Genomic DNA, 21,104 nt, shown 5'->3' with positions numbered 1-21,104 from the left:
TGGTCATCAGAGATGTATTAAACTTTCCTGTATTAATGTGTTGGGGAAGCAGGGAGAGAGAATGAATTAGTTAATGGGTGTGTTGGTGTACAGGGGGTCACCCTGGGGGAAAGTTCTGAAGAGATGATGCCTGACTGACTTTCAAAGGATGACAAGAGGCAAGGAGGTGTCCGCTGTGGATAGAGATGCGGGTGCAAAAGCACAGAGGTATAAGAAAGTATAGCTCCCTATGACTGATGCATAAATTAGCATTTCCCTAACTACTTAAAATTTTTATAAACAGTCCTTTAATTTCACTTCCATCAAAAAGAATGGTTAACTATATTAGAAAACAACTTCTTACCTTAATATTGATTATAATATCAGGTTTCAAATCTAGATTTTTAATTAAGGCTATTTGCTGCAAAGTAGTCATGGCATCCTGGGAAAGTGTTGGTATTTCAGTGATAATATAACCTGTAGAGTAAAATATAATTTTTAAAGTTTTATATTACCCATGTGAAATCATGGAATTATTAATGCTTTATAAAATATCATCTAATTACTGATGAACACTAATGCAGGGGATGGAACCTGCAACAGAGGTACATGCCCTTGACAGGGAATCAAATCTGAGACCCTTCCGGTCCACAGGCCAATACTCTAACCATTGAGAAACTGGCCAGGGCTCCTTATCAAGTTTTGGTGTAGGATAAGAAATAATTATCCTAAACACTATTAAAATACCTTTCCTTTTCCAATTACCATTGTGTGAAGCTGGATTTTCTTCATGTACTTCAACAAAAACAATATATTGCAACAAACTAAGCAAAAACAGATGTGAGAATTCGGCTAGGTCTTCTCTTAAGCCAGACATTAAAGAAATTTGCAAAAATAAAATACCACTTTTAACACTAAATATTTTGCTTTGAATAATGATTATTTTTATGAAGTATGATATTTATGTTAACATGGAACTGTTGTTAAAATAAATATTTTAAACATTTTCTAGTTTTAATTTCTAATATGGTAAATACTGATAGATATAACCCATAAGTAAAAGCTCCTTTGGAGCCTCAACAATTCTTATAAGTGTAATGGAGTCTTGAGAACTTCTATCCCATGCAATGCCTAGAGTAGTATAATAAAAAAAGCTACTAAGCATCTGTTGGTAGATGTGTCTCATAAGCCAGCCTCAAAACCCTCACTTAAGAAGATATCGATCACAATCTTTTATTTAAAAAAAAAAATCAGATCAACAACTCTCATGGTAATCCAAAACCTCATTAAGTGTGTCAATTTCTCCTAAGCTTTCTCACTTTACTTTTTGCCTCTATGCATTGGACGCTATCCAGAGAAGCAACCTTAAGCAAAAAGGGAGATCTGTTATCTTGGGTTTGGATATGTGAGTTATATCATGATTCCTGTTTTACTATAATCCTAAGTTTCCAACTTGGCTTTTGCTTCCTTTTTTGTTCCTGCTGTTGTCTTTAAAACACTTTGAAAGAGTGGTGGCATCCTGAGGCATTCATTCTATTTGAGGATCTTTATTATTTTTATTTTTTCATTTTACCACAGGGATAATTCCCTGTTGTTCTTTTTTTTTTTTAATAAATCTTTATTGTTCAGATTATTACAATTGTTCCTCTTTTTTCCCCCATAACTCCCCTCCACCCGGTTCCCACCCCACCCTCTGCTCTTACTCCCCTCCCCCACTGTCCTCATCCATAGGTGTACAATTTTTGTCCAGTCTCTTCCCTCACCCCCCACACCCCTTTTCCCCCAAGAATTGTCAGTCCACTCCCTTTCTATGACCCTGATTCTATTATATTCACCAGTTTATTCTGTTCATCAGATTTTTTTATTCACTTGATTTTTAGATTCACTTGTTGATAGATATGTATTTGTTGTTCATAATTTTTATCTTTACCTTTTTCTTCTTCTTCCTCTTCTTAAAGAATACCTTTCAGCATTTCATATAATACTGGTTTGGCGGTGATGAACTCCTTTAGCTTTTTCTTATCTGTGAAGCTCTTTATCTGCCCTTCAATTCTGAATGATAGCTTTGCTGGGTAATCTTGGTTGTAGGTTCTTGGTATTCATCACTTTGAATATTTCTTGCCTGCATAGTTTCTGTTGAGAAATCAGCTGACAGTCATATGGGTGCTCCCTTGTAGGTAACTAACTGTTTTTCTCTTGCTGCTTTTAATATTCTTTGTCTTTTGCTCTTGGCATTTTAATTATGATGTGTCTTGGTGTGGTCCTCTTTGGATTCCTTTTGTTTGGGGTTCTCTGTGCTTCCTGGACTTGTAAGTCTATTTCTTTCACCAGGTGGGGGAAGTTTTCTGTCATTATTTCTTCAAATAGGTTTTCAGTGTCTTGCTCTCTCTCTTCTTCTGGCACCCCCATAATTCTGAAGTTGGTACACTTGAAGTTGTCCCAGAGGCTCCTTTCACTATCCTCATATTTTTGGATTCTTTTTTCTTTTTGCTTTTCTGGTTGAGTGTTTTTTGCTTTTTTGTATTTCAATCTTTTACTTGATTCTTGCAATCCTCTAGTCTGCTGTTAGATCTCTGTATAATATTTTTTTATTTCAGTCAGTGTATGCTTAATTTCTAGTTGGTCCTTTTTCATATCCTCGAGGGTCTTGCTAAATTTATCTGCCTTTTCTAGAAAATTCTTAAAAAAATCTTATAACCGTGGTTTTGAACTCTATATCCAGTCATTTGCTTTCCTCCATTTCTTTCATTTGTGATCTGTTTCTTTGTCTCTGCATTTTGGCTGCTTCCCTGAGTTGACAGAGTGGCTTTGTGTGCTTGGTGTCCTATAGGGCCAAGTGGCTCAGCTTCCCCAGTTATCTGAGGTGGACACTCTTGGTGCACCCCTTTGTGGGCTGTGTGCACAGTCTTGTTGTAGCTAAGCCTTGATTGTTGTTGGTATCACCGGGAGGAACTGACCTCCAGGCCAATTGGCTGTGAGGATCAGCTGTGTCTATGCTTGGAGAACTTCTGTGCTGGAGACACCCTTATGAGACAAGACCTGCAAAAGCCTCTGTGCTCAGCTTGGATGGGGCGGAGTCTCAAGGTGGAGCAGACAGCATTGGTTTCCCGTCACCCCTGCCCTAATAGGCCCCTGTGTCTCAATGTCCCACGGTAATTGAGAGAAAGCTGTCCTCGAGTTCCGCCCGCTGCCAGACAGTCCAGTTTCTCCCCGAATGAGTCTGGGTCCCCAGAGTCTCGCCCAGAACTGGAGTTCAGTGCAGTTGGGAGCTTTTGTCTCCCTCCCGCTTGAGAAAGCCAGCTGTGTACTCAGTTGCCAGTCCTATCCGCGCGCGCGTCTCAGTACCTCTGCCTCCTGCAGCTCCTGAGTCTCAGTGTGCTTTTCTCTTTCCTTCTGGTTGTAGAATTTCCACTCAGCCAGCCTTCCTGTGGTTCTGGATGATGTCCATTTTGTCTTTTAGTTATAGTTTTGAAATTGTTATGCGAGGCAGCAGTTTAGGTGTTTACCTATGCTGCCATCTTGGTTTCTCCTCTATTTGAGGACCTTTAAATGAGCCCAAGGTACCACTGTAAAAATACAGCCATGCATGCAGCCGTTCCTGTCTCAGGAATGGAGCCATGTCTTCTCTGCTTGCCTCCTCCGGCTTTTCTTGCTTTCCTGTCTCAGCACTCCCCTAGTTTGGTTTGGCTCCTGTCATTATCTAGTCCTCACTTGATTAACAACTTCTTTTGAACTTGCTTTCAAGACTTTGACCAGTGCCTCCTCTGGGAGCTGATGGCTGGTGTTAACATCCAGGTCTGACACATCACAAAGGTGGGTGCTGCGGTGAATGGGGCAGCTTGCCCAACCCTAGATTGAATTCAAGCCTGGCCCAGCTCATCCCTCCCATCAGATAATTCCAAAGCCCCTGTTCATCATCTGTTGAAATGCAGGGAGACTTCTCAGGCCCACAGTCAGGGGTAAGCTGGGTGAACAGACTGAAGCCTGCCAATAACTAGAGCCAGAGTGTAAGCTGGGGCTATTCTTGTTTCCATTCCTGCCTGAGAAGTGTGGATTAATACAGAGAAACCCAAATAACCCATTGGTAGGACTCAGTAATCAAACTCAGGGTGAATGGGAAAGCAGTCAGCAGAAGCTATCAGCACTGCAAGAAGGATCAGCAGATTTTTGAAGCTTTTGCTGAAAAACACAATGCTAAAAGAAAATTGGATCATATAAAGTTAATTTGTTTTTTTATAAAAGTATAGTATACAAAATAAACACAGGTAAATAAGCAAAACTATCTGAGGTGCTGAACTGAATTCAGGCTCTGGGACCTGTGCCAGGGCAAAAGAAAGAGCAACTCCAGACATTACTTCTGCCTCAGACAAAGCGCAACTTTTTTTTGTTTTTTTTAAAATATATTTTTATTGATTTTAGAGAGAGGAAAGGAGAAGGATAGAGGTAGAAATATTGATAAGAGAGAAACATCGATGGGCTGCCTCCTGCATGCCCCCTACTGGGGATGAAGCCAGCAGACCTCCTGGTTCATGGGCCCATGCTCAACCATTGAGCCACACTGGCTGGGAAAAGTACAGTTTTAAGGCTGCTCTGATAACCACGGATGTACAGTAATAAACATACCAAAGTGAGAGATTTCTAGGGAGTTGAGCTTCTCCAACATTAGCTTTATGACAAGTTCATCTGGAATGCTTTGGCCACTGATGAGCATCGATTGCAACTAAGAAAAGCATAGATATTTTACATTACTGTATAATATACTTGTGATACAGAGCTTTAAAAAAATAATAACTTTGAAATTTAGATTTGTTTACCATAACTCCTGTTTCGGTTTCATTGGCAATATGTTCTTCCAAAATTGTTAGAGCTGAAATATGAATTCAAAATATTAGCACAAACTGGTATTAGAATTGTCAAATTAAGAAACACATTTGTGTGTTTTGTAACTGGTAACAAAGATTAACATTTGTATATCACTTTAGAGTGTATAGGCATGATTATACACATTACGTCATTTAAGCCTAACCTAAGTGTCGAGGCAGCAGAGTATTTTCCACAGAGAACCCGTCTCCACCATCCTGGGGAAGCTAACTTCCTAAACACCTCCATGCCTCGGGCACTTATGCCCTGTATAATATGCAAGAGAATATGAGGATGAAATGAGGTTGTGTATATAATGATTTGGAAATTGTGAAGTACTGCACAAAAGTATCTGGACTATATTATTTATAACCATACTGTTATATCCAGAGCCCATTAATTTTGTATGCTGGTTATATAAAAGAAAAATATGCATCAAGAAATGATGAAATAGCCCTGACTGGTTTGGCTCAGTGGATAGAGCGTCGTCCTGTGGACTGAAGGGTCCCAGGTTCAATTCCAGTCAAGGGCATGTACCATGGTTGTCGGCACATCCCCAGTAGGGGGTGTTCAGGAGGCAGCTGATTGATGTTTCTCTCTCATCGATGTTTCTAACTCTCTATCCCTCTCGCTTCCTCTCTGTAAAAAATCAATTATATATATATATATATATATATATGAAATGATGAAATAGATAAAAACGGATAGAAAAGGGGTCCTAAAGCTAAAATTTGAATAATGTGTTTCCTTTTTTTAAAAAAAATATATTTTTATTGATTGTAGAGAGAGGAAGGGAGAAGGATAAAGAGATAGAAACTTCGATCAGCTGCCTCCTGTACACCACCTACTTGGGATTGAGCCTACAGCCCAGGCATGTGACCTGACCAAGAATTGAACCTGTGACCTCTTGGTTTATTAATCGATGCTTAACCACTGAGCAACAACAGCTGGGCAAGTGTTTTCTTTTTAAGAGGAAATATTCCATTCCTTGCTGGAAGATGTCCTGGGATAGAAATGACAGAGGAGGACCCAGGAGCTATATTATGTCCCTAGCTGCTAATAATCTATGGAACATTTGATATTCTTTAAGATTTCCTACAAATGAATTTTTTGATCAAACAGGAAAGTTTTAAAGTTTTTTGTGTGTATGTTTATTGAATTGTTCCTCCCCAAAAGTGTATTCAATTTCACTAACAGCCCATGGAATGTTCATTTCATAAATTCTTGCAAACAACGATTATAGAAAAGTTTAAAAATTTACTGCTAGCTTGATAGGCAAATATGGATCAGTGTTATTTAAATTAGCATTTCTTTGAATAACAATAAGGTTAAACTCATTTTTTATTTTATTTGTCTACTGTTGTTCCTACTTTTGTGAATTGTTTTTCTATGAGGGCATAAGTAGTTGTATTAATTAACAGAATATTTATATATAAAAACATCAATCCTTGTCTTATATATTGCAAAGAATGTAAGTCAATTTATAAATAATAAAAAATAAATTTATCACTGAAGATAATTAAGTCCTGGAAAATATTCCCAAGAGCAGTTGTGAGAGTTTCTTCTCTTTTCATTTTTCATAGGAAGACACTCCAAAGACACATATCCTCAACAGTTCTAAATTATGAAATCAGAGAATTGGAAGCAATAGAATGGAGTCAAAGACCTTTCATAAACCCTCCTAAATTCTATGAATAAAAACTAGGACTAACCAAAGGGAAAAACATGTTTGACGCTATTATAAAGATAATTCACTGGGTTGATAGTGATGTGTGATAAAGCAAAATGTTAGTCACAGACTATAGATAGGTTATATGAGTGTTCATTGTATAATATTTGAAAGTTATTATACTAAAATATGGGGGGGGGGAGTAAAATTTACCTTCTACACGAATACATTTCCATTCTTGTGCTATTTGACGGGCTAATGTTGTCTTCCCAACGCCCTTAAAAAGAAAGATTACTTATAACCCAGTAAAATAGCTATTTGCCAGTGGAACAGATATTCTCATTTTAAAAGATTCTATTGACAGTTACTATTATCAAGTAAACTATTTTCCAAAATAAATGAAGAGTATACCCGAAAAATCAGGAAGCTGTACCAAAGTGATATTTCCATGCATTAAACACTTTTGAATGTCAAATTTTGTAATTTTGAATATAAATCATTTTGATTATATTGAGATTCATCATTTTATTTCCTTCTTAAAGTTCATAATCATGAATGTTTTGAGACTTTTATTTAGTAACTTCCAATAGAAAAAAGTCCTTCTTAATGAACATCTTAAAGTATCATACTCTGAAGATAAAAAATTACTTTAATGAAGTAACAGTTGCATCTGATTACTTTCACTGTTGATTTTTTAAACTCTGTTATGTTTTTAGAAACATAATAAAATTATTGGCAGGATCCAGCCTTTGGTCTCTGCTGTTCTGAAGCGGCTCTTTAACCAGCTCTGGTCCCCTAATGGTAACTACCAACTAGCTCTGTGGCTGAAAATAGCTCTCATCTAGAGGGCCTTACTAGAGCTGCCTAGAAAGGCAAGCTGTCTTACAACAACCATTTTTGGTTTCTTCCTGTTTTGTGGAAAGACAATGCATAAGTCCACTGACACACTTGGGCAAAGGTGAGGCACCTTGCCTCCCAGTAACTTCAGATATTAATGGGAGAACTTACCATTTGTCCTAATATTGTCCCCCCTTCAAATAGTAAGTTATGTAATGTCTAATCACTGGAGTGTATACGTGAAACTAATATAATAATGTATGTCAAATGTAATTGAAAAATAATAATGATTTAAACATGGGAAAAAAAACACATGGAAAAAACAACAACAGACATGCCCCAAGGGGTCCCAGATTGGAGAGGGTGCAGGCCGGGCTGAGGGACACCCCCACCCCGTGCATGAATTTCTTGCACCAGGCCTCTAGTCTATCTATATTAAAGCCTAAGCAACCATCGCTACCGAACGGATGACCAAACAGGCTGCGTGGGGCGACCAGGCCAGCAGGGGGGTTAGTGAGGGGTGACCAAACAACTGAGCAGCAGGCTGCATGGGGCGACTAGGCCGGCTAGGGGGACAGTTGGGGGCAACCAGGCTGGTGGTGGGGGGCAGTTGGGGGCAATCAGGCCAGCAGGCAGAGGCAGTTAGGGGTGATCAGGCTGGCAGGGGGGCAGTATGGGGCAACCAGGCTGGTGGAGGGGCAGTGTGGGGTGATCAGGCCAGTAGGCAGAGGCGGTTAGGGGTGATCAGGCTGGCAGGGGGGGCAGTTAGGGGTGATCAGGCAGGCATGCAGGCAGGTGAGCGATTAGGAGCCAGTGGTCCAGGATTGTGAGAGGGATGTCCGACTGCCGGTTTAGGCCCGATCCCTGGGATAGGGTCTAAACCGGCAGTCGAACATCCCCTGAGGGCTCCCAGATTGGAGAGGTTGCAGGCTGGGCTGAGGGGACCATATTTCGTGCACTGGGCCTCTAGTATTCTAATAACTATGTATGGTGTGAGATGGGTACTAGATTTATCGGGATGATCACTTATAAGTTATGTAATGTCTAATCACTGGAGTGTATACATGAAACTAATATAATAATGTATGTCAACTGTAATTGAAAAATAAAAATGATTTAAACATGGAAAAGAAAACAGAACAAAAACTGGCCAAATTAAGTTGTTAGATACTCTAGGGTGGTGTTTAGGAAGAGAGTGTGAGGGTCTGGAGTGCTGTCATGTTCAGTGTCTCTATCTGAGTGTGTGCAGTCCATGCAAATCTACCCAGGTGTACATCTATGAGTCATTTTCTGTATGCTTATTATCCTTTAATAAAATATTTTTAAAAATTATACTAAATAAGTTAGAAGAGATAACTTACTGGTTTCCCAAATACAACAAAGCAAACAGGTTTAGATAACATAAAGTTTTTTTCAGCTTCATCTTCATTAAATATATCCACAAAAGAATGTTCTTCTATCTTCTCTTGAGAAGTCATAATACAAAATACTGCAATAAGAAAGAGTAAGATTGTTAAAGTGCCTAATTTAGTTGGACTAGGTAGGTAGGCTAGGAAGAACTAGAATATCCTATAAATTTACTTAGCCCAGAAGCCATTGCATACCACTAAATACATGGCTTTTGCTAATAATTGCAAATAAGTTAAACTCATGTATTAAAATAATAATAGGCTCTCAGTTTGAGATAAATAGCAAAATCCAGTTATATGCTGTAAAAAAGCTAAAATAAGGTTTTCTGAAAGACTAAAGGGAAAAATACATATATGTATACATACACATATATGTTATGATGTACATATTTTATTAAAGATCAAATTGAAGCCCTAACCAGTTTGGCTCAGTGGATAGAGTGTTGGCCTGTGGACTCAAGGGTCCCAGGTTTGATTCCAGTCAAGGGCATGTACCTTGGTTGTGGGCACATACCCAGTAGGGAGTGTGCAGGAGGCAGGTGATAGATGTTTCTCTCTCATCGATGTTTCTAACTCTCTATCCCTCTCCCTTCCTCTCTGTAAAAAATCAATAAAATATATTTAAAAAAAAGATCAAATTGAATATGTTATACATATACACACATCTATTTTTTTATATCTATGTATGTAGGGACTATCCATGGCTCTAAAATAAATCCCAATTAAAATGAGAAAATACATAGAACTGAAAAATGAGCATAATATATACCAAAACTCATAAGATATAGCTAAAGTAGTATTTAGAAGCCTTACTTACATTAGAATCAAAGAAAGTTTGGACAATAAGTGCACAACTTAAGAAGTTTGAAAAAGAAAAACAAAAAATTAAAAAATTTTTAAAAAACAAAATAAAATACAAATGTTTTATAAAGAGGGTCAACAAAACTAAATTGTGGTATTTAAAAACATCTCATAGAAAAATAACTGTCAAAACTGATTAAGAAAAGAAGATTGAAGGTATAATTAAATAATATTAAACATTAGTTTTTTAGAAGTGTTTTCTTACATCTCAAAACTAAGATTTTTCTATGTTTTGCTGTTGGTGTTTTTTTCCCAGCCTTACAAAGGGTTCAGCATTCTGGAGAAAGGGGCTTCGCGTGTATGATTAAAAAGTCCAAGGATGAAAGATAGTTTTGAAAGGCACTGGGGGTCAGAGGAGCTTCAGCTAAAAGGAACTGAAGACTCTCCTTGTCTAAGGACCCCGTGCTTTTATTAAACACAATTTGTCCTAAGGCAAGGTGGAAATATACACTTCAAAGGGTAAGGTATCAAAGGGTAGAATACAGAAGCTTTATCAGTTTGGGGAATAGCCACAGCTATTCAGGTGTTTGGCCAACAGGAGGCAATAAAATGCCAAGAGCTGTCTGGCAGCTAACAATCCTATTCAGGTTTGGGGGAAGTGCCGTTTAGCTGTTTCCAACAGGTAAACTACATTTGACTCAACCCTGTTGAGCTCCTCAAGCTTCAACAACCTTTTGGTGAAACTCTTGTAATTATTACATGCTGGAATTGGTTCTCGGCATTTTGCTGTTATTTATTTCTAACTCATTTTATCAGAGAATGGTCTTCATTTTAGATTAATTCTTTGAAATTTGTTGAGGCTTGCTTTGTGTCTATCACAGGGCAATTTCCAAAAACATTCCCTGTATCCTTGAAAAGAATATGCAATTTACATTTATTTGATGTCATGTTGTTTAAACGTTGTTTACATCATGTTTGTTAATTTTATTGGTTGAATCTTCCATGACACACTGATTTACTGCTTGCTTGATCAAACAATACTAGATACAGAAAAGTGGAAGGGCTATAGAGATAATTATGCTGTAGATATAGATAATAAAAGGATATCATAGTTATCCAAAATATATTTTAAAACAAACAAAATGGATAAATTCTTAAAAAAATCAGTTTCTTAAGGAAAAAGAAGGAAAACCTAAGTGGTTCTTTAATCATTAAGGAAATGGGGTCAGTAATTAAAAATCTTCCCAAAAGAAACCAGATGGTTTTATTGAAGAGCTCCATGTCTTACAATCTTATAGACTCTCTTTCAGAAAAAAGGTAAAGTGTAGACTTCCTACATAAATTTATGGGTTTCATATAACCTCCATACCTAAACAAGAGAACAGTGTGAAAAAGCATAATTATGTGCCAATTTCATTCATGAACAAGATTTTTATTTCAGAGGGTAAGGGAGAGGGAGAAACATTAGAGATGAGAATCATTAATTAGCTGCCTCCTGCATGCTCCCTGTTGGGGGATCGAGCCTGCAACTCAGGCATATGTCCTGACCAGGAATTGAACCCTGACCTCCTGGTTCATAGATTGATGCTCAACTACTGAGTCATGTCAGCTGGCAAGTGCATGTTTTAAAATGCTTAATTTGTGGTAATTTGTTATACTGCATAAAAAACTAAAGAAACGAACACAAAATATGTGGAGCTTTCTCACAAAGCATCCATCTCAGAAGAGGCACTCACCAACCAGGATGATTATCCAGTAAATGCCAACTAGTCTTTGTCCTTGGTCACCTCAGTGCTTGCCTCATGGGCTCAGACATGGAGTAAGCATGTGGCAAGGATGGAGGCAATGGAGGCTACGCATGGGCTCAACAACAAGGCGCCCTCTCAGGCCACTCTAGTACTTCTGTGGAATGTCTTTCCTATCTGCAGCAGAGACCGAGGCTGAGCCCCAATATGAAACATCCATTCAGTGACAAACTGTTGATTACACAGGACCCCTTCACCTTGGAGAGGGCAGCAAGTGACATGTGTTCCTGGTATGGGTTTGCCTTCCCTACCTGCAGTGCCTTGGCCAGCATCACTTTCTGTGGATTGCATTTGTAACACTTATCCTGGGATCCCCTGTAATACTGCTTTGGATCAAAGGAGCCTCTTTATAGTAACCCACTGATCCTCCTACATACCACCTCACCTAGAAGCTGCTGATCTGACAGACTGTTAAAATGGCCTCTTAAAGGTACAGCTAAAGCACCAGTATGGGATTGTGTGGTACTGAGACACTGTGCTTCAAGATGAGGAACATGCTTTGAACCAAGGATTTGGTAAGAGTGACTCCCCCCATTATCACCCCGTGATTAACATTTGCACCAACCTTCTTCACCATGTGGGGCTCTGCTGGATTGGAAGCCCTGGTTTTGACTGAGGAGAGATGCTTCTTCCAAGGGACCCAGTTAGTTAGGTTTCAGTAAACCTAAAATTGCTGCTGCCACCTGATTATCTTTGGCTCCACATACCTGTTGAGGAGTTATTACACTGGTGGAGGTAGAGCTGCTGCTACATAATTAGGACAGGGACGTGTATGTCTTGAATGCAGGGGATTCTCTGGACTCCTCTTGATGCTGTCACAGCCAGTGAATGGATAACTTTAGCAACCACAACCTGACAAGGACATAATAACCAGGGGTTTATACTCTTCAGCGATGAAGACTGGTTACTCTACTGGTAAAACAATTTAAACCGGCAGACATAGTGGCCAAGGGTAAGTAAAATGTAGAAGGAGTGGTAGAAGAGGGAAGTGATAAATTATCGGTCATAGACTTAGGGTTAATTTCAGTAGTGGTTTCTGTAGTTTGTCCTGCTAATCATATTTTTGTGAGTCCATTTCTTTTAGAAATTGGGACCAGACACCATATTGAAGAATCAGTGACAGATGGTGTGAACTTAATATGGGGAGAAGTGGATATGAGTGGTGCAAAGGTTGGAATAGAGCAGATATTATTGCCCTGCTCATATCTACTTGACATACACCTTTTCCATGCCTGGCCAGCCCAACTTCCAACTGCTGGCTGGCATGTGTGACTGCCTAATGGCTCTTTTTGGCTGCCAAAACCTATTCTGCCTGAGCACAGGGCAGACTGGAAGTTCCAGGGGATTAACAATCAGCCAATGACTGGTGGGGGTTGATGAACAAATACACCAGCTCCTTTGCCCCTTAAGAGGAAATAACTGAGACACCCATTCAAATTCCCCAGTGAATTCAGCCCATAGAGAAATTTGTTTGATAATATTCCCTTTATTAGCTTCCTTCACTTCCCTGTTGTTTTTGGGAGTATTCCCCATAGGAACTATTTGTATTCAAATTTTTGTCTCAGGATCTGTTTTTGGCTGAACCAAACTAAGACAAAGTTCAAATGGAAATGCTTAATTATAATACAATAATTGATAACTAAATATTGGAAAAGCAGAATTCAACAGATATTTTAAGAGTTTTTATCCTAAATAAAAACATTGTGCAAATATTTAACTCCTTTTCAGAAGAGCTGGTTTCCATTATAAATGGAACAGAACTAAATGTTTTTCCCCAGTTAAAAGATCCAAGTCAATGCAAAATACCAAAACTGACATGGTCACCTATCTAGTTCTTAATAAAAGGAGCACCAAACTGTGAAAGAAAATTTAAAATGATTATTTTAAAAGTTTTGTAATTTTTCAACTTTGAATTTATATTATCTCTAATGTCACATTATATCATATAATTTCTAATATCACATTATGTGTTTACACTATAATTTAATATACATGTTTAAAGTGTCCTTACAATTTTAGCAGTTGAAAAACCCTGGGTCCCGAGAGTTTCATGGGGGCCCCACTCCTGGAATATCTTGCACTCTGCCTAGGCTAGATTAGCAGCCACTCCAATATTCATCTTATGCTCTCATAGTAGGTGCTCAGTAAATGTCTGTTGAATGAAAACATTAGTCGTTGAAAGGGGAAACATTTTTAAAAAGCGGAATTTGTGGAGATTTCGAAGTTTACTTTTGCAAGAAAAGGAACTGGTCTGGGGTCCCCGCAGGAGGTGGGATTCCATTCAATCTGTACCAAAATGCATTGGGTCAATGAACTACCAACCCTACTTACCTGGCCGCAAGGGACCCCAGCGGACCGCACAGGTGGGCTACAGCCACCTCCGGGAACTCTTGGATCTGTTGAGCGGTTGCCCAGGGAACCCCGGCGGCGCAGCGCGCAAGGACGCTTGGGCGGGGCTCAGGGCTTGGAGGCGGGGCATTGGCGGTGGGGCTGTAATTTATTTAAAATATTCACTTTGTACCTAAATTTGTATTCATAATTACAGTACACTGCTTTTCGCAAACATAGAAGGCGATAACCAGAGAGGGTACATGCGTTGCCCATTTATGTTCACACACACCAGGTGGAAGAAACCTTACTTTAACGCAGAGCGGCCGGGCTCCGAGGGCGGGGCTGCACTGCACGGCGCCGCTCGACCCTCCCAGCCCATTTGTAGAATTTACAAATGGTTAGCCTCCGGCACAGATAGATGGCAAAGCTCAACCTTGCCAACAAAGAGATGTGAGGGGAAAACACCGACATCAGCGAAGCACCATCACAAAGCAGAAGTAGACAGGGAAAAAATAAAGGCAGAAGTAGACAGGGGAAAAAAAAAACAGACCAACTTGGGAATGGGTCTGTCTGCAACTCGGAGAAGAGCTTCAAAAAAAGCAATCCAGTCCCAATCCTTCCCTTTTTCCAAAGAGAAGGTCAGACAAACAAGGGACTCAAGGAACGTGGCACCGTTTCCGCCCATTTTTTCTTCCGCCCGCACCAAAGACGGCGCCCTTCGCTCCCTCTCCCGGCAGCTCGCAGGCCTGGGAACCGCTACCCGGCCTCTCTATGGTACGGCCTCTCTATGTTACGGCCTCTCTATGGTACAGCCTCTCTATGGTACAGCCTCCGACCCCGCCCCGCTGGCCCTGGGGCGGGGCTTGCCTGGAGGTGGGGCGTCGGGGTCCGGAACTCTGAGCTGAAGCCAGTCAAATGCATATTTATCTTTATCTTTAGTGCCCAGGAGGTGATCTTCCCGGCTGGACCTGGTGTCTAGGGTCCGAGGTGTCTTCTTTCTGGTCTTCTGGGGCGATCCGGAGGCTGCCGCAATCTGGGCTGCGGCCTGGTGCCTTGTCCTGGGGGCTCCTATCTGCTGGGGCCATGCCCGTGGCCGCCGCCCCCATCATCAGCTCCGTCCAGAAGCTGGTTCTGTATGAGACCAGAGCTGTGAGTACCCGGCGCTCGGGGTGCGGGCGGGAGGATGGAGGGCAAGTGGGAGTGGACCGGTAGGGCGGAGGCAGCATCCCCCTACCCCCAGTTCCCTAATCCCAGCCTTGGGAATGGGCTTTGCCCAGTTAGAGCACCCAAGACACTGGTGCTTTTGCTGGTACGTGTTTCCACTTAAAAGATGCGGTTGGAACACATTGGAAACAGGTGCTTGTAGCATCTCAGACACTGTTCATGATGTTTTGTAGGAGTTACTGGATTCTTCTCAACTTTCAAAAAGTTTATTCGAGTTCAATGGTTCACTAGTTACAGTACAGGCATGGGTATTGTGTGGTTGGAAAATAAAGTATAGCTTTTCTAAATTGGGTTTTAGGGTCTATGTTTAAAATTACACTTCATGATAACAAGATTGAATATAACAAGATTTCTTACGCTATGGAATGTCTTATAAAGCACATTAAATGGAACTTGGGTTGTCTTCATTAGATAGAGTATAAGAAGGTACTTAACAGTTGCTCAGTTTTAACATGGTCCTAATAGCATGTCTGCCTAAGGTCATCATTAGTGTAGAAGCACTGTTGACCCCAAATTAGCTTTGCTTGGATCCAGACCAGAAGATGAAATTATCTAATATAGGGCATTTGCAAATATTTCGTTCTTTGAGTAGAGTCATACAGAAGTATCATTTTGACATTGAAGCAAAACCTTCTGCTTTCTGTACAATGGGCTGGTTAATGGAGACATACGATAGATTAGTTAAAAAACATAAATACTATACCGAAAACCCAGAAATTTCAGCCCATTAATAAGCTGAGCATTCACGAGCACTGGCTGAGATGTTAGTGTTCTTTCTAAAGAACAATTAGTACTAGAGAGCTCATACTAATTGTACTCCGAACCTTCAGTAGTCCCCATTCTGAGGAGAGTAAACGCTGGATTCCTTAGTTTGTCATAAAAAGCCATATATGATCGGTCCTCAACTTGTCTGTCCAGTCTTATATCTAATTTATTATCAATTCAGCAAACATTTACTGAGGATTGGATATGTTCTTTGCTGTGCCTTATTCTGCAGTAAAATTGTATTTCAATTCCCTTTCTCTGTGTTTGCTGTTCTCTCATCTTGTAATGTCCCACCCCTTCTCCTCTTGTCAAAACTGCTGGTCCTCATAGCGGCTACAGTTTAAAAAAAATATATAGTATATATTTATTGATTTCAGAGAGGATGGGAGAGGGAGATAGAAATATCAATGATGAGAGAATCATTGATTGGCTGCCTCCTGCACATTCCCTATTGGGGATCGAGCCCCAAACGCAGGCATGTGCAAATCCAAATGTGACTTCCTGGTTCATGGGTTGACCCTCAATATTGAGCTACACTGGCTGGGCTTACAGTTTGTTTTTTTTAACTCCTAGGATCTACTTAGTTGCCATTAATTTTATGCCTTTTTCTAAGTTACTGACATCCCTTAACCTTTGAGCTTATTACTCAAAAAAACCTTTCTGCTTATATCTTTGTAAAGTTTTCTTTCAGTCAGTGGCTTGCCTATTCATTTTCTTAATGACAGTTTTCTTCAGCTTCTTGGAGGTATAATCGACAATAATGTAAAATATTTAAAGTATACAGTGAGATGATTTGATCTATGTATACATTATATTAATGACCTTTCGATGTGCAGGCGTTTTAAATTTCAATAAAGTCTAATTTATCTATTTTTCTTTTTTTCTTTATTGATTAAGGTATTGCATATGTGTCCTTATCGCCCCATTTCCCCCACACCCCCCTGACGCATGCCCTCACTCCCCTGTTGTCTGTGTCCATTGGTTAGGCTTATATGCACGCATACAAGTCCTTTGGTTGATCTCTTCCCCCTTACCCCCACCCTCCCCTACCTTCTCTCTGAGGTTTGACGGTCTGCTCGATAGTGGGGGAGGGGGATGGGGGGTAATGGGGGGATAAGGACACATATGTAATACCTTAATAAAGAAAAAAAAGAAGAAAAAGAATCAACTTTTAACTTGGTTAATTTTTTCTGTTGTTTGTTTTTTATTTCATCAATTTCTGTTCTTAAGCTTATTACTTTCTTTCTCTTACCAGTTTTGGATTAACCGGTTCATTTTTTTCTAGCTTCATAAGGTAGACATTTAGATCATTGACTTAATTTTTTTCTTTTATAATAAAAACATTTAGCCCTAGCTGGTCTGGCTCAGTGGATAGAGTGTTGGCCTGTGGACCAAAGGGTCCTGGGTCCAATTCCGGCTAAGGGCACATTTCTCCCCGGCCTGGCCCCTGCTCAGGGTGCATGCAAGAGGCAACCAATCGATGTGTTTTTCTCATATCGATGTTTCTCTCTGTCTTTCCCTCTCTCTTCCACTCTCTCTAAAAGATCAATGGAAAAATATCCTCGGGTGAGGATTAACAAACAAACAAGCAGAAAAACATTTAAAACCATACATGTAAATAGGAGAATAGTCAAAAAAGACTATGGAGAAAGTATTAGTAGCCTGAACAACAGATAAAGTACTGTATTCTTATATGCAAAAACTCTTGTAAATTCGTCTAAAAAAGAACACCTGACAAAAAAGGACAAGGGCATGAATAGGTAATTTGCCAAAAGGAAGTATGTTTATGAAAAGATATTCAACTTGCTATTAATTAAGGCAATAAAATGAAAAAAAAATTCTATTTTTTATGTGTTAGAATGGCAGAGGTTTGAAAGATTGACTGAAGACATTGTCAGTCAGTATGTGAAAGAAATGGCATTCTTGTTTTGGCTGGTGAGAGTGTATTAATTGGCTATGAAGGAATTAGGGTGCACATTGGAAAACAAAAGAGACAGTGCCAAGATGGGCTGTCTCTTGTCTTTTTTTTTTTTTTTAATTGATTTTTTACACAGAGGAAGGGAGAGGGATAGAGAGCTAGAAACATCGATGGGAGAGAAACATCGATCAGCTGCCTCCTGCACACCTCCCACTGGTCCCACTGGGGATATGCCCGCAACCAAGGTACGTGCCCTTGACCGGAATCGAACCCGGGACCCTTCAGTCCGCAGGCCGATGCTCTATCCACTGAGCCAAACTGGTTTCGGCACTGTCTCTTGTCTTAAGCCTTCACTTAGAAGGCTAATTGGGTGAAGTTCAGGCGGTCATTGTTATCTGTGTTTAGAGGTGGAGTTTGAGGAGTGTTTGCGGTGGGAGGGGATGTAGGTTGGTAGATAGCATGCAGGAGGTGTAGTTATCACCTTGTGAAGGGTCTGCTCCCTCCCAGACTTACCTGTTTGCTCTGGCACCCAGCACCTTCATGCTGCCCTTTGGCTCCTGTGACCCCTCTCTGGCCTTTATCTGTCCTGTGATCCAAGCCTACAGATAAATAAACTCAGGCCAGATCCAGACTTAACACTCGTGCAGCTCACTGCAACTAGGAGTTGTCCATAGGAGATTGAACAACCTGAAGTTATCATGCGTGAAACAGCAGCTTGCTTTAGATGTTTTCCAATTTATAGCCGTTGGTTAATGTCTGATGCCCTAGGGGTCTTACCATTGCAATAAGTGACCATTTCATAACAAAGAAATATAGCGGTTGACTTAAAAATTGGTAGCTGAACAGAACGGTGGCAGATTTTTGTGTCTGCATGTGTATTTTGTAGGGATGAGATTTTAGGACAGTCTTTACTCATGCTAGTTCAAAATTGTTTGTAGTTATATATGCACATAGGTATGTAGGTATGCATTTATTTAATTCCTGCCTTGTTCCAAAGAAAGCTTCTCCTTCCTCCTCACCCCATCATACAAAATAGAATAGAGCAAGTAAGAACCACATCATAAAGAATGCAGCTTGCTTAAGCAGCCTTGAAATTAGCCTTGATCTGTGTAATCAGGGAATGGAATAGAACAATATAGACTGTGGTTGACTAAGGGTTTGGTGCAGGGGACTAAATCATATAAGTGGAAGAGAGAAACATAGTTGATTTGGAAGGTGTGGTTGGAGGTGCCAAAGTTTCACACTTGTTTCTGTAGGGGATTGGAAGCCTCCCCATCAGTAAAGCTCTGAATCTATAAAGAGTGAATTTGCAGACATCCCATTTGACTATCAAGGGCCCATTTCCCTTTCTGGGCTGCATTTCTGGTTGTGGGATTGCTGGAATAAGTGAAGAGGCAGGCCTGAAATACTGTTAGATTGTGAGAAGTAACTTCATGGTGATCTTTAAAAATATCATCTTTATTCTGAAAGTTCAAGTGAAGGTTAACATTAATTGAAGCTGTCAGACAACCTAAAATTTCTTCTTTTTCAAGAAGGCTGATTTTCTTCCCTCAGATAAAAAGTGGGTGATTAATTAGTCTATTGTTACAAAAGGAGATAATAATGTTAGTAGATACTGAGTTTCCTATTAAATGGGTTACCTATTGTATTCCATTTGGAGTTCATGTACATATTTTTGAAACACATTCATCTTATATTAAGTCACCACTGTTAAAGTTATATATTGAATTTTTAAGCATTTTCTTGAACATTGTTGCTCTGTGTTTGAATGCTCAGATCATTTTCTGTCTTAAAGGGCATTTTAATATAGCTTTTTTTGGTATACTAATTCTCCACCCCAACTCCTGCCAGCCCCTTCCCCCCAACACATCTGCAAACACATCCTCAGAGGTGTCCCCCCAGAGGTGTTTCATCCACACCTTCATGTATGAATGCATTCAGGCTGTCCAGCTGATGCAAGCCTGATTTATGGAAATCCTGCATACTTCAATTACTGCTCTCTTTTTATGTTGCTTTTGGGCATTTTGTTTACCTCCCTTTCCACCTTCATTAGTTGAACTTCAAACTGCTAGTATTTGATATGACTTTTCCTTCTTTCTATAATCCATAGTTCTTACTAAAAACTTATAATGAACTAGAGGCCTGGTGCACGAAATTCTTGCATTGGGGGCGGGTGTCCCTCAGCCCAGCCTGCACCCTCTCCAATCTGGGACCTCTCTCACAATCCAGGACTGCTGGCTCCCAACCACTTGCCTGCCTGCCTGCCTGATTGCCCCTAACCACTTCTGCCTGCCAGCCTGATCACCCCCTAACGACACCCATGCCAGCCTGATTGACGCCTAACTGCTCCCCCGCTGACCCAATTGTCCCTAACTGCCCTCCCCTGCTGGCCTGGTCACCCCTAACTGCCCTCCCCTACAGGCCTGGTTGCCCCTAACTGCACTCCCCTGCAGGCCTGGTTGCCCCTAACTGCCCTTCCCTGCAGGCCTGGTCCCCTCCTCAACTGCCCTTCCCTGTAGGCCTTGTCCCTCCCAGCTAATTCTCTACCCTCCCCTGTAAACCTGGTTGCCCCCAATTGCCCTACCCTGCAGGCCTGGTCCCCCCCACCCCCCAACTGCCCTCCTCTGCAGGCCTGGTTCCCCCCAACTGCCCTCCCCTGCAGGCCTGGTTGCCCCCAACTGCCCTCCCCTGCAGGCCTGATTTCCCCCTCAACAGCCCTCCCCTGCAGCCTGTCCCTCCCAACTACCTTCCCCGGTGGCCTGGTTGCCCCGAACTGCCCTACCCTGCAGACCTGGTCCCCCCAACTGCCCTCCCCTGCAGGCCTTGTCCCCCCCAACTGTCCTCCCCTGCAGGCCTTATCCCTCCCAACTGCCCTCCCCTGCAGGCCTGGTTGCCCCTAACTGCCCTCCCCTACAGGCCTGGTTTCCCCCTCAACTGCCCTCCCCTGCAGGCCTTGTCCCTCCCAACTGCCCTCCTCTGCAGGCCTGGTTGCCCCTAGCTGCCCTTCCCTGCATTCCTGGTTCCTCCCAACTGCCCTCCCCTGCAGGCCTGGTCGCTCCCAACTGCCCTCCCGTGCAGGCCTGGTCCCCCCCAACTGCCCTCCCCTACAGGCCTGGTCGCCCCCAACTGCCCTCCCCTGCAGGCTTGGTTGTCGCTAACTGCCCTCCCCTGCAGGCCTGGTCCCCCCCAACCGCCCTCCCCTACAGGCCTTGTCCCCTCCAACTGCCCTCCCCTGCAGGCTTGGTTGTCGCTAACTGCCCTCCCCTGCAGGCCTGGTCCCCCCCCCCCCCCCCGCAACTGCCCTCCTCTGCAGGCCTGGTTGCCCCTAGCTGCCCTTCCCTGCATTCCTGGTCCCTCCCAACTGCCCTTCCCTGCAGGCCTGTTCCCTCCCAATTTCTCTCCCCTGCTGACCTGATTGGCCACAACTGCCCTTCTCTGCTGGCCTGATTGCCCACAACTGACCTCACCTGCTGGCCATCTTGTGGCAGCCATCTTGTGTCCACATG

The 21,104-nt window shown here is 41.5% G+C and overlaps 2 protein-coding genes across 2 annotated transcripts in view; one reads left to right on the top strand and one right to left on the bottom strand.

Moving 5' to 3' along the window:
* Window positions 1–8,823, bottom strand: part of AK9 (adenylate kinase 9) — a gene marked incomplete at both ends in the record, with an annotated part of 112,147 nt that extends 103,324 nt beyond the window's left edge. Inside the window, 5 exons of the mRNA XM_080665093.1 lie at window positions 344–456; window positions 4,603–4,699; window positions 4,794–4,846; window positions 6,722–6,785; window positions 8,707–8,823. Of these exons, the coding sequence (XP_080521219.1) occupies window positions 344–456; window positions 4,603–4,699; window positions 4,794–4,846; window positions 6,722–6,785; window positions 8,707–8,823 (444 nt within the window). The remainder of the gene's footprint in view (window positions 1–343; window positions 457–4,602; window positions 4,700–4,793; window positions 4,847–6,721; window positions 6,786–8,706) is intronic.
* A 5,712-nt stretch (window positions 8,824–14,535) lies between these two features.
* The window catches only part of FIG4 (FIG4 phosphoinositide 5-phosphatase), a 110,715-nt gene continuing 104,146 nt past the window's right edge, over window positions 14,536–21,104 (top strand). Inside the window, exon 1 of the mRNA XM_080666320.1 lies at window positions 14,536–14,840. Within this exon, the coding sequence (XP_080522446.1) occupies window positions 14,775–14,840 (66 nt within the window). The 5' untranslated portion in view covers window positions 14,536–14,774. The remainder of the gene's footprint in view (window positions 14,841–21,104) is intronic.

The sequence above is a fragment of the Plecotus auritus genome (genome assembly GCF_963455305.1).
Source record: "Plecotus auritus genome assembly, chromosome: 4".
Lineage (NCBI taxonomy): Eukaryota > Metazoa > Chordata > Mammalia > Chiroptera > Vespertilionidae > Plecotus > Plecotus auritus.
Note: the sequence above shows the minus strand (reverse complement) of the source record. Positions and strands in the feature narration are given on the sequence as shown.